This window comes from Amphiura filiformis, chromosome 15 (assembly GCF_039555335.1).
Source record: "Amphiura filiformis chromosome 15, Afil_fr2py, whole genome shotgun sequence".
Taxonomy (NCBI): Eukaryota; Metazoa; Echinodermata; class Ophiuroidea; order Amphilepidida; family Amphiuridae; genus Amphiura; species Amphiura filiformis.
This window is the reverse complement of record NC_092642.1, coordinates 16,481,712-16,495,243: the sequence shown is the minus strand read 5'-3', so window position 1 is coordinate 16,495,243 and position 13,532 is coordinate 16,481,712. Positions and strand designations below refer to the sequence as shown.

Sequence of the window (13,532 nt, the reverse complement as noted above, 5' to 3'; positions counted from 1 at the left end):
ATCCTTGGTTTGGCAGCAGATTATTCTAAAATCTTGCCTTTCTATGTATTGATTACAGAGCTATCATGTTTGTTGGTCCAACTGGTACTGGTAAGAGTGCATATGTCAAGGAGAAACTGATGAATAACTTATCCAAGGATAAATATGTGCCACTCTTTATTAACTTCTCAGCACAGACTAGCGCTAATCAAACACAGGTAAGTCAATGGTGTGGTGTGTTTCTGAAATTTTCACACAATACATGCAAGGATCAGTATTTCATACACTCCTATATCAAAGCAGCCAATATGAAAAGCGGATAGAAAAATACAAAACATGCATTGATTGTGTATATTGTGCACTCCGCGTACTATGCACAGTGTTCCGTGCGCATTTGCATCGCGTAGGATTGATTCATTTTTCGGGCGGGTTGATGCATTTATATTTGCTCCTATTTTTCAACATTATTAATGATAATACGTTATAAAAACAGAAAAAAATAATGGTTTTTTTTCTTCTTCTCGTGTATGAAATAGGTTGATAAATGCGTATTACTTGTTGAGAAATTAGACAAAATAATGCACTTGCGCTGATGTTGATGCGTCTAATGCACTCCCCCCTTTGGGGCTTGTGCATTAGACGCATTAATATCAGCGTGCGTGCATTATTTTGTCTAATTTCTCTCCCAACAAGTAATACACGTTCATTAACCTATAATTGGATAACAATATCTGAATTCTGTGTGTATTTGGCTGGGGGGCTATACTCAAATATAAGGTATAAGGGGATGTACCACTCTAAGGCTGCGATCACATAGAAGTATACTGTATACAGTATTCGCTATTATAATATACGCTCATTCGATCAGGCCGAGTTCACATAGGATTATACTATGTGAACTCAGCCTGATCGAATGAGCGATATCGTATAGCTTAATACCATATACCATATACTTCTATATGATCGCAGCCTAATGGGTCGCTTTTTTGCACACAAATAAATACTAAACATGGGTCTCGATTTGAGTCAGCCATTTTTTTAAGGTAAAGATATCCCTAAACATGGGTAGGGGTTTTATAGTTCCAGCGGCACAACCCTGTCAAAATGTAATATGAGTACCCCCATGCCCCCACCCCCTTGGGTATTTGGCAGTTTCTTACCATTGAAATTGGCCCAGTGAATGAATGCTCGTTGTTGCCAGTTTCTCAATATCTGACATGATCAAGGGGAATGAGTCACATGTCTTCCCTGGTCGAAAATGACATTAACATTTGTTTCTAAAGAGGACATTTAGAGCTTTCAGAAACTGAAAACCCCATGTTGATACGGTTTTTCTTTGCAAAGTTACATCAATTTACCAATCGCTGAAAACAATATAAAACAAAAGAATTTTAACACTTTCTTTGCCAATATCTCAAAATCAATATTAGCGACATCCGACTCATTTCCCTTGATCGTGTCACATATAATCAACCAATTTGGGCAGCAGATACACTGACTTTTAAATCCCTTGGGCATATAATCACAGTTTTTAGAAATATGAGAGGTAGATTCAAGGTTTGATTGCAGAAATAAAAACATTTTTGCCTCTTTACCTCTGCCATTGATACAAAAGTTTGAAATCTTGATATCCTGTAAGCTACAGTCACTGATGAGAATGGCATTTTAAATGTAGTTTCTCAAAAATATTTAAACCATCAGGTTTAATCCTGTACTAACAAAGTGTTGCCCTTTGACCATAAGAAAGCTATGTACTGATACAATACTGATATGTGTTTTTCTTCTTAGCAGGGTTTGATCATGTCCAAGTTAGACAAGAGACGTAAGGGTATCTTTGGTCCACCCATGGGTAAGCGTTCCGTCATATTTGTTGATGATCTCAACATGCCTGCTAGGGAGGTGTATGGAGCTCAACCACCTATTGAACTGCTAAGACAGTACTTTGATCATAAGAACTGGTAAGTGACATTTAAACAAAAATTCGTTTAATTTTCCAAGATTTTCGCCACTGAAAGAGATGTGAAAGATATTTCAAACACACATAATGATGTTTGCATTTGAAGATCTTAATTCTGCCAAATCATTGGAAATGATTACAGAAGATCACATAAACTAAGTTATTGTACTTTATACTTTTCAAAACTGAAAAAAGTAAAGCCTCATTTATATTTGGTAATAAGTTAAATTGATTAACATTTTTGGAAGTATTGCTTGATTTGCCATATTCAACCAAACTTTTATTTTTTGTGTTCACCTATTCCTCCTCCAAAGGTTTTATATTCCATCATTTTTGGAACAAGTCAATTTACCATTTTATGACAGCCTCTATTTTCTTTATTTAAGATTGGTCCATTTTGACCTAAACACCATATATGTGGTCATTAATTTGTTGAAATTTTTGATATTCAACCTCATTTTCAATGAACTCATGATGAGTCAAATCTCTCCCACATTGTAGGTATGACCTGAAGGACACTTCCAAGCTTGGTTTAATTGATGTGCAATTCTTGACTGCCATGGGCCCACCAGGTGGTGGACGTAATCCTATAACACCGCGTTTCCTTAGACATTTTAACGTGATCGGTGTGACACCGTTCAACGACGAGACAATGCAGAGGATATTCTCAACAATCGTCAGCTATTATTTGAAGGTAAGTGTGTTTTAGCTGTTGTTGATAATATTGATTTTATGTAATGGTTACAGGCATTACAAGTAAGTTACAAAAATGTATGCATTTATATGGCACCTGATTAAACAGATATCAAAGCACCTTACATTTAGCCCACTGCTAGGCAGGGTTGCCAAATCCGTGATTTGGTAGCCCAATTGGGCGACTTTTGAAAATTTTTCCCGCAACTTTTGACAATTTCCTTTTTAAGAAAAAATTTGGCCGACTTTTCAACATTGGCTCTCGCGACTTGCGATAGTTTCCTGCCCCATAGAAACCAATGGTAAAGAGAAAAATTGGGTGACTTTGCGATAATTTGACCCGCGATTCGGCTGAAATCATTTGGCAACCCTGCCAGGTGAAATCCATACACCCCTATGGAAGACATAACCTTAATCTTTGACACAGGGATAGTGAATTTCAAATGGAGTTACCTGAATGGCGACACCCCCTGTGTGGGAGATTAAGTTTGTGTCTTCCATAGGGGGTGTATGAATATCATTTCTTTTGTTGACACCTTCTTTTATCAGCATGATAAGATATAAGGCAATATGTGACAATTTGGTCCATGGGGGCTAAGGAGGCATTTTTGAAATTTGAGTTACTGTAATTATTACATTATACATACAATAGGCTATCATTTACTGAAATCACCAAAGGTCTAGCATACTTGGTTTTAAAGTTTTTTGGTGTCTATTTTCTTATGTATGTTATTGTTTTTTTATTCCATATTTTTTCCTAAATCTCAGTTTCAAATTTGCCACCTTTGGCCCCCATGGACCATATCGTGTCACATATTTGAAGTCTTACCTTATTGTCAGTTGTGCACAGTGTTACTTAAAACTTGTTTTTCTTTTTATCAGGCTAATGACTTCTCCACCGAATACTTCACTGCTGGTACCATGATAGTAGCAGCTACCATGGAAGTATACAAACAAGCTATGGCCAACTTGCTACCAACACCAGCCAAATCCCACTATACTTTCAACTTGAGAGACTTCTCTCGTGTCATCAATGGAGTGCTCCTCATCAAGAAGAATTCCGTTGATAACAAGAGGGTGTTTACCAGGCTATGGGTACATGAGGTGTTCAGAGTCTTCTATGATCGTCTCATTGATGATTCAGACAGGGCCTGGTTGTTTAAGTGAGTAGTTATACGAGGGGGTATCAAAAAGTTTTAGAAATCGCCCAGAAGTGAAAGAGCTATATCAATGAAATTTTGTCAGTGCAATCACTGGTCCTTATGTACACTATGATGCAAAAATGGTCTCATAAGAATGTTTACTTTTTTTACAGGCGCTACATGTCAGTACCTGCCTATGTAACCGCATAACCAGCAAAATGGAGAAAATTGAGGCATGTAGCATGATTAAGTTCCATTTTAAGGGTTACAGAGCCCAAAAAATCTGTGATGAAATAAAAATTCATTTTCCAAAAAGCAACAGTGACAATATCACAATCACCACCGAAGATAACTTTCATTTCATCATCGATTTTCTAGGCACTGCAACCCTTCAAATGCAGGATCTTAATAACACTGCTTGCCTCAATTTTCTCAATCTTGCAGTTTATGCGCAGTAACTGGGGCAGCAGGTTATTAGCATCTAGCGTCGCCTGTAAAAAAAAGTAAACATACTTATGAGACCATTTTTGCACCATAGTGTACATAAGGACCAGTGATTGCACTGACAAAATTTCATTGATATAGCTCTTTCACTTCTGGGCGATTTCTAAAACTTTTTGATACCCCCTCGTATATTTGTTACAGACAACTGGGACAATTTTCATTGAAATTTGGTTGTCACATGGATGACTTATTGGGCTATTCCAATTGAAATCCATACACCCCTATGGAAGATATGTGATGCGATCAAGCGGAATGAGTCGGATGTTGGCAATTTTTAATTTGGCATTTTTGATGTCACTTTCTGGCAGCTTACAAATGCTAAATTTTAATGCAAACCCCAGCAAAAATTGCACATCTGGTTACCGAGTTATGAGCAATTTATCAATGGCTGAAAACAATATGAAACAAAAGAATTTGAACACTGTTTTTGCCGATACCTAAAAAACAATTTTAGCAACGTCCGACTCATTCCGCTTGATCGAGTCACATATGACTTTAATCTCCCACACAGGGTTGTTCATTTCAAATGGAGTCACACATTCATGTAGCTCCATTTGGAAGATTAAGGTCATTCTTCTATAGGGGTATAAGTATTTCAACTGGAAAAGCGCATTACAGGTCCAAACCTGTTGTGTACAGTTTCTTGTTGTGTAAATAGTTCTGTGAATAAAATGGTCCAGTATTTTCACATTTTATAAGCCACAAACATTCATGTTTTCAAACATACTTGTAGGCACACATGAAAATTCTACAAGAACAGTTAAAACAACATGCAAACAAAAACCCATGAAAAATTACAGTGCATTCAGTGTGTGATGTGATTTTGCTGGAGATGCATATAAAATAAGTTTCATTTGCACAAACCCTTGTAATGCCCATAAAATTGTTTAGCCAGCCTTACTTCAAAATGCTGGTTGTATGGTATATGTACATTGTTTTGGTCCCCAATATGACAATCCAGTATTGCAGCCAAAATTGAGTACACAGTGTCATTTTCATCCTTTTAAAATGTTTGTTTATTACACTGTTTGCTTGTCTTGGTTTCATGTGCCACATGATCTCTTTCACTAACCTGCTCCAATATATTGTTCCTTTAATTTCTTCAGCATGTCTAAGGATCTAGTCAAAGACATATTCAAAGACAGCTTTGATGGCGTGTTTGAACACCTCAACAAGGGAGGAGGCGTAAAGGAAGATGGCATGCGTAGTCTCATGTTCGGGGATTACATGAACCCTGATGCAGAGCCGGAAGAGAGACTCTACGAAGAAGTGCAATCTATCGATGAGTTCTACACTGTGGCAGAGCTGGGACTTGACGAGTATAACCAGACACACAAGAATAGGATGGATCTAGTTATATTTAGGTAAGATAAATACCAAAGCATGATGAACTAAAAAAAACCAAAAAAACAGTCAATAGCTGCTTGCTAAACTGATCAAATTGAAAACTGCTTTCTGAAAGAAAAGATCACATTGTTTCTCATGTTCCTCATTTGCTAATGTTTGGCCACACTTAAAAGCAGTCAATATTTTCCTCAGGACAGATGTAAGTGAATGCTTTTTGAGTGATTAATATATTTAGGGGATGAGAGTTCAGCTTTTAAGCTGATTTCAGCATTTTTTATTGCTAAAATTTACGTGTTTTCTTTTATTTTCATCCCATATTTGGCATTTTTTAAACCTGATTTTAAGCTGTTTTTCAGCTTTTTTTAGTAATTTTTGTCTTTTTTTTGTCTGAGGCCTCTCACACCCCTGTATATTGTGGCTACTTATTCCATAATCAAAAAAAAATTGTATCTTGGAGGTGTTGATGCAGGATTAAGCAAGATGTGAAAAAAGTACTCTTTAGTTAGGTAGTACCCATTTTATGATTATGATTAGTGTGCTTAAGGTATTAATGTACTTGGTTTTTATATAAAATGGTAAACAAGTTCAATTTATACAGCATTACCTAGACAAAGATGAAGCCTTCGATTATTCATATGTATTGCTAGGATTATACTAATATTTATGTTCATAATTTCACAAATAAAATTACTGAAATTAAAAAGAACATGTGGAATAATGAGCAAAATTTGATGGTAATGTGATGAATTCCATGGTATAATGTTTTGCAGATTTCCTTTTACAAATTAAGCATACTGCTAACTGTCCAGCGTGTATTATTTTGCACAATATCCTATGCACATGCTTGATGTCACAAGGGTTAACGCTTAAAAAGGACCTTGCTAAAGATTATATTATCGATTAATTGCATGTTATGAAATGCCATCAACACTTCTCTCTTTTCTTACTTTCTCAGATATGTGTTAGAGCATTTATCCCGCATCAGTCGTATCTTGAAGCAGCCTGGTGGTAATGCTCTATTGGTTGGTGTCGGTGGTAGCGGTAGGCAGTCATTGACTAGACTAGCTGCATCGATGTCTGGATGTCTGCTCTTTCAACCAGAGATCTCTAAAAGCTATGGTCATAATGAATGGAGGGAAGATCTGAAGGTAGGTTCTAAATAATGTCAGACTTTTACGCTTTTAATACAGTTCAACCTCTGTTAGCCATGTAACTAAGCAATGGTTGAAATATCTGGATAAGGAAACAAGAAAAAAAACTTGTTGAATACATGAGAGATATTCACCAGTGTCATTGTGTTTTTTCTATTGTCTACCAGAATGTGTTAAAGAATGCAGGTGCCGGTGGTAAGCCAACAGTATTCCTGATCACAGATACACAGATCAAAGAAGAGTCATTCCTAGAAGATATAGATAACTTGTTGAATACAGGGGAAGTGCCTAACCTCTATGCTGTAGACGAGAAGCAGGAACTATTAGAAGTAAGTAAAATTTGGTGCAAGTTGTCTTGTCTGATATTACTATGAATGTTATAGAGATAAAACTGTGTGGATGGTTATTAATTCAAAATATTTCCATAAAAAGAGGATTTGCTTACTTTAACCAAAAAATGCAGCCAATCAGTTCCTGTGTTAGCTATCCTTTATTAGCCTATTAAATACTTTAAAAAGAGTATCATACTAGAATTGCTTTTATATAGGGCAATTAATTACATGAGATCATTGCACTTTACAGGAATTCTGAATTGAATTGAATTGAATTGAATTGAAGCCCTTGATCTGGGGCGGACATTTTAAAAATGAATTTAGAAGAGCAGCAACGACACCACTTGCATTACATTCCAGATGTTAAGTCTACATCATATGCAAAATTTGAGGAAAATGAACGAGACCATTTTATTTTAGGGGCATTTGTCTATAACTTGTCTTTACATGTAGCCCTATGGAGAGAGTGCCTGTTAAGGGCACTATAACCCCCATTTTAGGAACAAAAATGTGATTTAAAAAAAACGGCCTTGTGCGAATTTTCTAAAATTTTCAGAGTATGTAGTATGAACATGTAGAAATATAATCAAGCAGTTACCCTACCTGCTCTTCTCCGAAAAAAATAAAAAGTCCTATACCTCAATGATAAGGCCCTTCGCACTTGATTATTAGTTTCCTGTTAAAGATTTTGAAAAAGGGACGAGGTGACTTTTAATTATTAATTATTAATTATCTTTTATTTTCTTTATTTAGTTTGAACTATTACAAGCAAGTATTGATTTCATTTTGACTAGAGCGGGCATTTAATTATTTCACAACAATATTTGATTTTATAAATAAGTGAAGGTGGAGTTGTACTCCTTGTTTATTCATCATTATTGTTGATGTTATTAAAGTCAGAAAATGGCAAGTAGAAGTAGTTGAAAGTTATTTTAAAGCAGAAAATTAGAAATAAAAATAAAATAATTAATTATTTTGAGATTTTCAATTTTGGATGCGGGCGATAAACAGGAAACTAATAATCAAGTGCGAAGGGCCTAATGAAACCTAGTTACACTTTAGCCCAAGACACTAACCATTTAGCACCCTGCAGGAATGCATCTCTATATAGGCACCGGACCTTAGTCAACCTATAATAACCATCGCAGCCAGGACCAGCTTGTAAAGTTTCATACAAGTAGACTGGGACAGTAAGTTCCTTGCCCCAGGAATTTCAAGCTAGCTCAATATTTCCACAAGAAAGAATAGACACTGCTAGGGCTTGAACTTGTACTGTCATGTATAGTAGTCAAGCACTTTACCAATTGAGCTAATTTGACTGACCAAAGAATATTGTCTGTATTTTCCTTTTCAGGCTGTAAGACCAGTCGCACAGCAACAGGCTGGGGACAAGAATGCAGAATTCAGTCCATTAGCTCTCTTTGCTTTCTTTGTCAACCGTTGTCGTGAGAACCTCCATGTCATCGTAGCTTTCTCGCCCATCGGTGATGCTTTCCGTAATCGTTTGCGACAGTTCCCATCACTTATTAACTGCTGCACCATAGATTGGTTTCAGGTATGTATTGTTTTCTAATAACCAAGCTTTTCTTAAGATTTGTTGGCTGATTGGCTAAATGCTTTGAACATTTTCCCTGAGATGCCAAAATACTTGAAGTAAATCAAGCAAGATACTATATATTGTATCTTGTTATTTATAAACTATTTAGTGTTTGTATACAGAAATAATTCTTCTTCCATGATATCCAGGACAGGGTGTAAGAGTAGCTAGCTAGCATCAGAACTGGCTGTGAAGGATGTTGTCAACCACGTCTGCTGAAATATTTATATGGAAGTAGTAGAGAAAGCAGATAGTTTTGTTAATTGACTTTTTTCTAAAGCAGATTTGGTAAAAAGGAACCATGCTGCTAATTTTACATACAACTTTGTATTTTGTAAAACATGCTATTTAATTTCTTAATGTAACATTGTATGTTGTACTTGCAGGCATGGCCAGAAGATGCATTGGAGAGAGTTGCTCTTAAATTCTTAGAGAATGTTGAGATGGAAGATGATGAGAGGAAGGAAGTGGTGTCACTCTGTAAAGGATTCCATACTGGGGCAAGGAATCTATCTACAAAGTAAGTATATCATGGTAACAATGGATAATTAAAATCCCAACCCACAGTCCACCTCGAAATTCTCTTTGACCTGTCTAAAAGGGCGAGTTTGAAAATACAGGGTAATTAATGGTTTTGTGGAGCAAAACAATGACCATTGCATGACCTATGAGCTGTATTTGTCTTTTGACCTCAAAATTGACGATCCTGTTTATATGTATTTCAATAACCAATAAAGAAGAGCTAGAATAGGATAGGGGCAGTAGACCATTATATTTTCCCAAAAATTGTATAAAATTTTGATTTCTTCCTTGTGTCACAATGAAACTATGATAATACCACAGTTCCATGGGCTATAATCATGTTAACTTGATCAGTCCCTCCACTGATAGCTGTTAACAATATACTTCACAAAAATATTCCATTATTATGTGAATGTATTTATACAAACTAATGAAGATTTCCACAGTTGGACACCAAAGTTTGATCAAAAATTCAGAAAGTTTTTGAAAGCAAAATGGTAGCTGTATATCTTTATATCTTTCAGATTCTTAGACGAATTAGGCCGGCACAACTATGTTACGCCAACCTCCTATTTAGAGTTAATCTCGGCCTTCAAGACATTGCTAGGCAAGAAACGAGACGAGATCATGAAGGCCAAGCGTCGTTACGTGGTGGGTCTAGAGAAGCTGGCGTTTGCTGAGGCTCAGGTCAGCACGATGCAGGTTGAACTGGTTGAGCTTCAGCCGCAGCTTGTTGTTGCTGCTGCAGAGAATGACAAGATGATGGTGGTAAGTAGGGGTACATTTTTGGTGATGGGTGGGTGAGTTGTGATTGAGTAGGGGTCCCTATAAACTCGTTATAACATTTATAACTATCCGTACGTATACATGCATCAATCTTATTAAATTGTAGTTTTATGCCTGTAAGTATGCAGTTGTTCTAATTGAATCAATTTCTATGGTGTATCTTGCGTATTGAAAGTCTGAAGTGAGGTATTGATGTATCTTTCCACATGACCAATGTTCATTGCCTACAGGCCTATCTAGTGAGTCATTGAAAAGAAATATATATATTTTTCCGGCCCACCCCAAAAATCCCACTGGAGAGCAAGCAAGCAATTTTTTTTCTTGATCTTATTGAAACACTTTACTTGATGTCATTTTTCACAGGTGATTGAGAAAGAATCTAAAGAGGTAGCTGCAACAAGCGAGACGGTGCGTAAAGACGAGGCAGCAGCCAATGAGCAGGCAGCAGAGGCACAGGCTTTGAAGGATGAGTGTGAGAGTGACTTAGCAGAGGCCATCCCAGCTTTAGAAGCTGCTTTAGCTGCTCTTAACACCCTCAAGGTATGCAAGGGTGCAGAATTCTATGCACGTCATCAAATATGTGATGTGATCAAGCAAAATCAGTCGGAAATCGGAAATTTTGATTTTAAGATATAGCCAAACAAAGGCAAACAAAAGAAATATTTCCTTTTGTTTCCTATTGATTTGGAAACTCTTTTTGAACTGGTTGTTCAATTTCAATGGGGTTTTCTGCAAAATGCAGCTTTTTACTATCTTATTAGAAACTGAAAATTGAATATGACCAACTCCAGACTGATTTTGCTAGATCACACCACTTATAACAAGAAATTTGACAAACAAGTTTGGATTTTGTCAAAGTTCATATGAATCTAGAATGTAGACACTTGGTTGTTCAGCTACTCATGATTTTGACCAATCAATTTTTAAATCTGCAGATAGGGATGATGCAATACCGCATCCAAAATCCAGCACTCATCACAGAGGCAGAGTGTAAATTCTATTTCATACACTCTAAGATTGCAAGAACCAATCAGAGGGCAGTATTTTGGGACACATTCATTTTTCTTGTGTGTCAATGCATTTATGTTTACTCGTATTTCAAACATTTACAATTTTATCATAAAAATAGCACAAATCTTAAATTCTAACATGCTCTTCTCTGATTTGACAATATATATTTGTGATTTGATGCACATGTTACCATACGTTTTGACTCTGAAATTTGAATGAAAAAAAATGCATTTCACACTTTTTTTTTAGTTTTTTAGTCTACCTACGGGAAACAAAAACTTTACTTTTAGCCTAAGCCCTCAATGTTTTCATCAATATGTTAACTTAAATATTCCATTCCGAGGATACAGTGGTGAGGGCTCGTTGGCCCAGCAGTACGGGCTCTACCTCGCAGTTCGAGCCCGGCGGTGTCATCATGTTGTGCACTTGGGTAAGGTGCTTAATCTCATTTACCTCTCTCTACCCGGTGGTGAAATGGGGAGCTGTTATGAATAGTGTCCATTGCCCACTGCCCAAAGGTACAAGCATGCTTGAGTATTGTATGGTAGATGATACATTCTAATGATAGTGGAATAAATGTAAAACACTTCGTTACCTGTGAAAGGCACTGTATTAATGTCAACGTTTATTTATTTTATTTTCCCAGCCTGCTGACATTGCTGTAGTGAAGACCATGAAGAATCCACCAGGTGGTGTGAAGATAGTGATGGCAGCCATCTGCATCATGAAAGACATCAAACCAGAGAAAATAGCCGATCCAGCAGGAACAGGAGGAAAGGTCTTGGATTACTGGGGACCTTCAAAAAAACTACTGGGTGACATGAGCTTCTTGCAGAGTCTGAGGACGTATGATAAGGATAATATTCCGGTAGGTCAAAGTTGTCATTTTTTATTGAATTGTTTGTGTGTTTGTCCACAGCTGACTAGCCCTGAGCATGAAAATCGGGACAAAAGTTTTTCTGTTAAAAAGAATACCAAATAGTGGAGGTGTTAGTTCAATATGTTAGGAAAATATTTTACCTCATGATCCCTTGTTGACATTGGCTACCATGATTCATGTAGCATTTCATGTCCACCATTTTGATCCCTTAGCTTATTGAATAAATACCGCTTATTACATGTGGTTTTCCAAACTTTTCGGATCTTGATTTGAAATGGTCTATAACATTACCCTCACTGTTGGGCACAATACAAAGTAAAGAGATTTATTTCAAATTTTATGCAAACTATACAATATATTAATTATTATACAGAACATGCAATTATATTAGTAAAGTCTAAAAGTCATTTTTTTCCTTTATTCACCAGGTTGCCTCCATGAAGAAGATCCGAGGTGAATACATCAGTAATCCAGAGTTTGACCCGCCCAAAGTTGCCAAGGCCTCGTCCGCTGCAGAGGGTCTGTGTAAATGGGTCATGGCTATGGAGGTGTATGACAGGGTGGCTAAAGTTGTGGCTCCTAAGAAGGAAAAATTGAAAGAAGCTGAGGAACAGCTGGCACAGACAATGGGCATTCTAAATGGTGAGTGGTAGACAAATGATTGATTGGGTTAATCCAATTGAAGTTACCATTTTGGTAATATCTTTTAACCTTTTTAACCTACTTTCAAACTCACCCTCCCTATGTGGAAAATGGAAGATTTCGGGTAAAGCTGACAAAAATATCGGACAAAAGCCCTTGATATTTTTATCACACGTCACTAGTGCAATGAATATTTGCACTGACAACACTGCTTCATTTCTAAAGCGAGTTTTGCCGGCTTCCGATACTTACCGTATTACATATGTGACATGATCAAGGGGAATGAGTCACATGTCGATCCTGGTCGAAAATGAGTTTTACATAGGTTTCTAAAGAGGACGTTTAGAGCTTTCTGAAACTGAAAACCCCATGTTGATACGACTTTTCTTTGCAAAGTTACATCAATTTATCAATCGCTGAAAACAATATAAAACAAAAGAACACTTTCTTTGCCAATATCTCAAAATCAATATTAGCGACATCCGACTCATTTCCCTTGATCGTGTCACATATATTGAATATAGGCACATCCAAGTGCAAGGAACCAGATCACGATGGGCTGTCATGACCATCGTGTGTCACCAAATTTCATATTTGAGGGGGTGAAATTGAACAAATCTGGCTGAAAAATGGTTTTAAAGAACGTAAAAATAAACGGAACTGGTGTAATTGGAGGAACAGATTTTGTTTTCCGAGTATGTGACGAAGCGTCACTGACCAAACAGGACTTGTATGAAACCACACAAAAATGATGTTTTGTCATAATATTAATAAAGTTCTGGTTTTCACCAGTGGTATTTCTAATAATAACACAAGTATTATTTATCTCTTCCTAACTGTTCAATAAAACTATTCCGTAGTATGGAATCAATGAGCTATTCCAGTTGAAATCTATACACCCTCTATGGAAGACATGACTTTAATCTCCCACACAGGGGGTATAAATTTAGGTCATGTCTTCCGGGGAATGGATTTCAACTGGGATAGCC

The 13,532-nt window shown here is 36.7% G+C and overlaps 1 protein-coding gene across 1 annotated transcript in view; it reads left to right on the top strand.

Moving 5' to 3' along the window:
- The window catches only part of LOC140171318 (dynein axonemal heavy chain 12-like), a 79,672-nt gene that overhangs the window by 44,589 nt on the left and 21,551 nt on the right, over positions 1–13,532 (top strand). The window contains 13 exon segments of the mRNA XM_072194554.1: positions 59–197; positions 1,771–1,937; positions 2,438–2,630; positions 3,512–3,792; positions 5,382–5,639; positions 6,578–6,770; positions 6,941–7,102; positions 8,460–8,660; positions 9,089–9,222; positions 9,749–9,992; positions 10,374–10,550; positions 11,668–11,889; positions 12,330–12,543. Coding sequence (XP_072050655.1) covers positions 59–197; positions 1,771–1,937; positions 2,438–2,630; positions 3,512–3,792; positions 5,382–5,639; positions 6,578–6,770; positions 6,941–7,102; positions 8,460–8,660; positions 9,089–9,222; positions 9,749–9,992; positions 10,374–10,550; positions 11,668–11,889; positions 12,330–12,543 — 2,585 coding nt within the window.